At 68.0% G+C, this 5,551-nt stretch overlaps 3 protein-coding genes across 3 annotated transcripts; 1 reads left to right on the plus strand and 2 right to left on the minus strand.

Moving 5' to 3' along the window:
- Positions 1-122: 122 nt before the first annotated feature.
- Positions 123-1,043, plus strand: MNEG_13443 (hypothetical protein; the record flags this gene model as incomplete). The annotated part of the gene is made up of 1 exon (XM_014038083.1): positions 123-1,043. The coding sequence occupies one exon, from the start codon at positions 123-125 to the stop codon at positions 1,041-1,043; it is 921 nt and encodes a 306-aa protein (XP_013893537.1).
- An 888-nt stretch (positions 1,044-1,931) lies between these two features.
- On the minus strand, positions 1,932-2,492 carry MNEG_13444 (hypothetical protein; the record flags this gene model as incomplete). The annotated part of the gene is made up of 1 exon (XM_014038084.1): positions 1,932-2,492. The coding sequence occupies one exon, from the start codon at positions 2,490-2,492 to the stop codon at positions 1,932-1,934; it is 561 nt and encodes a 186-aa protein (XP_013893538.1).
- A 2,406-nt stretch (positions 2,493-4,898) lies between these two features.
- On the minus strand, positions 4,899-5,288 carry MNEG_13445 (protein phosphatase 2C; the record flags this gene model as incomplete). The annotated part of the gene is made up of 2 exons (XM_014038085.1): positions 4,899-5,141; positions 5,262-5,288. 2 exons carry the CDS (start codon positions 5,286-5,288, stop codon positions 4,899-4,901), a joined length of 270 nt encoding a protein of 89 aa, XP_013893539.1.
- Between the last annotated feature and the right edge of the window lie 263 nt (positions 5,289-5,551).

The following is a 5,551-nucleotide window of genomic DNA, read 5'->3' on the forward strand; positions in this document are numbered from 1 at the left end:
CGATCGTCGGCGCGCTGTCGTTGCTGCAGACGCCGCAGGGCGAGCGGCTGATGCGGTCCGTCATATCCAGCGGCGTCGGCAGCGCCGTCGGCGCGTGCCTCGACCAAGCGGTGGCCATCGACATGTATGGCCCCATGCTCGCCGCCTTTGCTCGGCCCGAGCATAGGCAGGCGCTCACCGAGCTTGCGGGCGCGATGTCGGGCGCCGCGTGCCGCGAGATGTGGACAGCGCTCGGCAGCTGGCCGGCGGGCGGGGAAGGCGCGGGGGCTGCTGCCCCGCGGCGGCAGGGTCAGCGGCAGGTGCTTGTCGTGGAGGACGACCAGCAACAGCAGCAGCAGCAAAAGGTTGAAAATGGGGTGGCGCACTGCGATGAGCAGCGGGCGTCCGCGTCCGGGAGTGCGCCCCTGCTGCACCGAGGCAGCCGCAGCAGCAGCGCGGGCACACTGGGGGGCGAGGACGGCGGCAGCGGCAGCGGCAGCGACCCTAGCACCCCTCAGAGCGGCCCGACAACGCCGGAGCCGTCCCTCTTGGGGGCGCCGCTCACCCTGCGCCACCCCTTCTCGCCCCTCCGCCGGCGCCGCGGGGCGGCGCTCGCTGCGGTACAGCAGCAGCAGCAGCAGCAGCAGCAGCAGCAGCAGCAGCAGCTCGGGGCCGCCGTCGCGCCGCCGGCTTCCGCCCTGGGCACGCAGGCGTCGCCCAAAGCGGCGTCGGGGCCCGCAGCGTGGATCGTCGCGGCGTGCGCGCACGCGTCGCGCTCTCCTGAAGTCCGCAGCCTGATACTCGACATGTCCCGCTCCAGCACGCGCGAGTTTGTGCGCTCGCTCCTTCCAAGGTTCTGGACCGGCGCCGGCGGCGGCAGCGGCGGCAGCGGGAGCGGGGGCGGGTGGCTCGCCGCGGGCGACCGCCCGGCGGCGGCGGCGGCGGTGGTGGAGCTCCGTGCGCGGCTGCACCGCATGCAGGTGGTGGTGATGGTGATGATGATGGTCGCGGCGTACGCGCTCGTGGGGCGGGTCGTGATGCTGGCCAGCGCCGCGGCGGCGTAGGGCCGCCGGGCATGCGGCGCCGCGAGGCGCCGCGCCGCGGCGCATGCGCGCCCCCATGCGGCCAGCGGTGCCCACGGAGAGGGGAGGCCAGACAATACCTCCCGCGCCGCGGCCCGGACCCTCCAAGCGGGCGGCCCACATTTGTGCACAGGCCCCAGCGCGGCGGCCGGCGCAAGCCCCCAGAAATTTTCGGCCAATTTATGTTCCATCGTCTTCGCGCCGCCCTTTGCCAGCTAGGCCCGCCTCCCTGACCCCACCTCCTCGTGATTTTTGTAGCCAGTCCCCTCGCCACCTTGCTAGGTCACCGGCTCCTTGCCGCCAGGCTGGGAGCCCCCAACCCCTCTTTTGCGCCCGCGCCTTGAATTGATCGCGGCTGCTGCCTTGCATGCCCTCAGCCTGCAGCTCGAGGGCCAACCTGTTGTAACATATGCGCCTCCCATCCGATAACATGACTCCTTTCGCTCTTGATTGCATCATTTTAGAAAAAATTAAGGAGAAGCTTTAAGATGCAAGGCTGGGACACCACCAACAGGACAGGTGCTCAGGGCGGTCGCCCAAAATTGACGCCTGCGGTCGGGCCGCAGGTTGGGGAGCGAAGTCAGCATGGTGATCTGCTGTGCCGCGGCGACAAATCAGAAGGCATCTGGCGCTGCACACATTAGCGGCTCGTCCCCAGCAGCTCAATGTAATCAACACACAGAAGACGAGCGGGCAGCCGTCAAGCTGCATGCACCGCCGAAGGCATATGTGCCACACACACATGATAATACGCACTGTCCTGCCAACCTACCACACAACAAGAATGGCGTCGAGCCCGCGACACCAACAATACCAGTCACGCGCTGCTCAACACAGGAAGCGCGGGGTCCCCACAAACAGCGGCTGCCACTAGCTCGGCGGCTCTGGCTGCAGCCGCACCATCGGCGCCCCCGCCACCGGGGCCACCCCCGGCTCCACCGGCTGCAGCCACGCTCCTGCCCCGATCCCATCGCCGCCGCCAGCATCACCGTAGTCTTCGTAACCGTACCCGCCCGCCCCGTCATCACTGTAGTCATCCAGGTAACCGCCGGCGCCGTCAGCGCCGTTGAGCCACGCCCCCCCGCCGTCCCATGCCAGCGGCGGCGTGGGCGCGTCCGCAATGGGCGCCGCGGCAGCGCGGTCAAAGTCAAACCCTGGGTCAAACTCCGGGTCAAAGTCATCGGGACCAAAGGGGTCGTCCGGGTCTGATCCCAAAGGGTCAAAGCCGAGTGCATCAAAGGGGTCCATATCATCAAACGGGTCATAGTCAAAGTCAAACCCGTCCAGCGCAAGGCCGCCGCCGCCCGCGCCAAACCCGGCGGCGGCGCTCCGCCGCCGGCCAACAGGGACGCCGGGCCCCGCGCGGCCCCCTGCGCCGGCGCCGGCGCCGCGGGGGCCGGGGGCGGGGCCGCTGACGCGCAGGGCGCGCATGTGGGCCGCGAGCAGCAGGCCGCCGTCTGCCAGGTCTGCCGCATCTTCAGACGCCGTCTCCCACCCGCTGCCGCCGCCGCCGCTGCTGCTACCCGCGCTGCTGCCGCCTCTGCCGGCGTCCCCTCCGCCACCGCCGCCCCACCCCGCGTCGGGGCCCCTCTGCGGGGCGGCCGGCGGCGGCGGCCCTTGACGCAAACGCCCCCGTGGCGCGCCTGCGCCTGCCCCTGCCCCTGCGCCTGCACTAGGCCTGCCGCTGCCATCGTTACCGTCATGGTTTTCGCCGCCGCGGATCGCGCGAGCGGCGCTTTCGAGCAGGCCTTCTATCACTTCATCCGCTTCTACTCCGCAGGCGTCGCCGCTGCGCCGCTGTGAGTCCTCGTCATCACCCAAGAGGAGGCGGGCGCCACGGCTGCGCAGTGTGTCCGGGGTGCGGCAATTTAGAGTGGCGCACGCATGGGCACAGCGCTCTCACTGGTCATGGATGCTCGCAATGGTGAGGGCGTATACAAAGTACAGGTCCTAAGCTGTGCATCCAGCTGCGCATGCAGAGCACTGGCGCTTGCAGATGCTGCTGCAGCAGCCCAGCTTGAGTGCAGTGACCGCGGCTGCAGGGAATAGCGGCGCTCACTCGCGCATCAAGGCCGCCATCAGCATGGGATCCTCGCTGGCGGCGTGCAGCCCCTCCACCGCGTCCTCGTCGTACATCTCCCAAAGGCGCTCTGTTGGAGGCAGCAAAATGTCCTCCAGGGGCTCCTCCTCGACGTCCGAGCCCGTCTGAGAATCGTCTCGAAATCGCCGCAGTAGCTTCAAGGACTTCCAGATAAATATAATAACCGGCACAGCCCCAAATGGCAAGCCCCAGGCCTTTGAACCAAGCCCGCGAGTGACTCGGGACGCGATGCGGAGGACAGACATGCCCTGAATCACATACATATATATCTGATGCCCGCTGGTCCCGACCAGCACAAGTGCTGCGGCGAAGGCAAAGCTGAGACAGACGGCGGATGTCTGCAGCTCGGCACCCGACAGTACCAGCAGTACCGGCACTGGCAAACGCAGCCCTCCTCATGAGTGTCGGTGTATGTGAACGACAACTGCTGTGACGCCTGTGATATTGAGCAACCGACCCCTATCCCTGACCAAGACCACTGTCGGTGTTTGCCTGTGATCCAGTCAACCCTGAGGAAGACTCCTGGAGTGCACCACCACAGTGTGTGCAGGGTGCCACCCCCTTCTCAGCACCCAGGTCCCCTCGAGCCACGGCTGCTACCTTTGCGAGCTGCGTGCTTGCAGCCGCGCGTGCTGCTGCAAACTTGTCAATGCCCCATGACAGCTGCCGTGGCCGGGCTGTCATCAGCTAGCGATCAAAAACGCCCCTTTCCCCGCCTCTTGGCTGCCGCCCGCGCCGCCCCTTAGGCCCATGACGGCGCATGTGTTCGCATTTGAACGCGCCGCCAGCAGCTGTTTTTGCCGCTGTCGCTGCTGGAGCCACTCACAGTTTGCTGAGGACCACTCAGTAAATTTTGCTGCCTATGGCCGTCGGCCACGCGCCCTAGCCGCGCTGCGGCTGCCATTGAGGCAATGAGTGGTTACAGGTGCGCACCAGGGCCAGGCCAGGCGCCAAGCAGGATTGAGAGCAGGGCAAGAAAATCGGCAGGTCCGGGTGTTTGGTGGCGGGGGCGTCCAACACACAACCCCCAGCCAGACCCAGGCCAATGAGGGGGCTCGAGATAATGCAAAAGCCAGGCGTGTGCTAACAGACGGATGAATGCGTGTTGATAGCGGTGGGCGGGCGGGCCCGCGAGGGCGGCAGTCGCAAGGGACCGGCCCAACAGATTCGGCCTGGGCTGCGCCCTGAGGCGCGCCAGGCGACATGAGGCCCTGCGGCAGCGGGGAGGATGCCTGCTGCAGGCGAGTGGCGCCTAAATTGCGAAGTGTTTTGCGGCCCACCTCGCAAGGCATGGGAAGCGCCAGCCCTCAAGTGCCTGAGGCAGCAGCGCGGCCCGCCTTTGATGATGGGCGGGCCGCCGCCGCAGCGGATGCACGAGAGGTCCCGCGTGCCCGGCCGCAGCGAGCCGGGCACTAAAGGTAATAATAGAGGTGTGTACAGGAGCTGGAACAAACAGCCAGCTACAAGAAGAGTGGGGCGAGCTGCGCCGCGCGCCCGGTGTCACAGCCTCCGCGACCGCGCTCATGGAGACCCCTGGCCCCACGCGCCTGATGCAAGCATGCACGAACATACTGCGCAAAAAGCGGGGCGCCCCTGGCTGCGGCCCGCGGCGCCGCCGCCGCTGGCGGCGGCCCAAAAATCTCAGCCCCAAAACCTCAGCCCCAGTCCGCACGGCCCCGCCGCGCCCGACAGCAAAACCAACACCGACCAGCGGCCCGCCGGCCGCGCGGCAGCGCTCACGCCTCGGCGGCAGCGGGCGCGCCGGCGCCGCGCCGCAGCTGCACCACGATCGCGGTCATGTTGTCGCAGCCGACGCCGCGCGCCTCTTTAGGGTCGCTGGCCAGGCAGGCGTCCAGCAGCTGGCAGGCGACGTCTGTGGGGGCGGCGCCGTCGGCCAGGCGCTCGCGGACGAAGCGTACGGCCTCCTGGTTGGTCATGACGTCCCACACGCCGTCGCAGGCGAGCAGCAAGAACTCGTCCTGGGGGTGGGGGCGGGAGTGTGTGTATGTGTGTGTGTGTGTGTGTGCGTGCGTGCGCGTGCATGTGTGTGTGTGGGGGTGTGCATGCGCGCGCAGGGTCGTGCTTGGCGTGCGCGGCACATGGTCTGTTGTGAAAAAGTCTGTCATGACAGCAGAAGAGGTGTGCTGTCCGGAAACGAGGCCATAGACAGGGGCCTTGCAAGCAAACCACCCCCAGGTCGCCCCGGACGCGGCCCCGGCCCCGCCCAAGCACGTCCCCCCGTCCACGGCCCACAGCAGCGCCGGCGCACCTCCGGCTGCAGCGCCACCCGCCGCACGTCAGGCTGCGCGGTGATGATCTGGTCCTTCGGCTCCAGCGTCTGGTTGGTCTTATACTTCAGGTCCCCTATGGCGCGCGACAGGTTGAGGTT

This window comes from Monoraphidium neglectum (genome assembly GCF_000611645.1).
Source record: "Monoraphidium neglectum strain SAG 48.87 unplaced genomic scaffold scaffold03831, whole genome shotgun sequence".
Lineage (NCBI taxonomy): Eukaryota > Viridiplantae > Chlorophyta > Chlorophyceae > Sphaeropleales > Selenastraceae > Monoraphidium > Monoraphidium neglectum.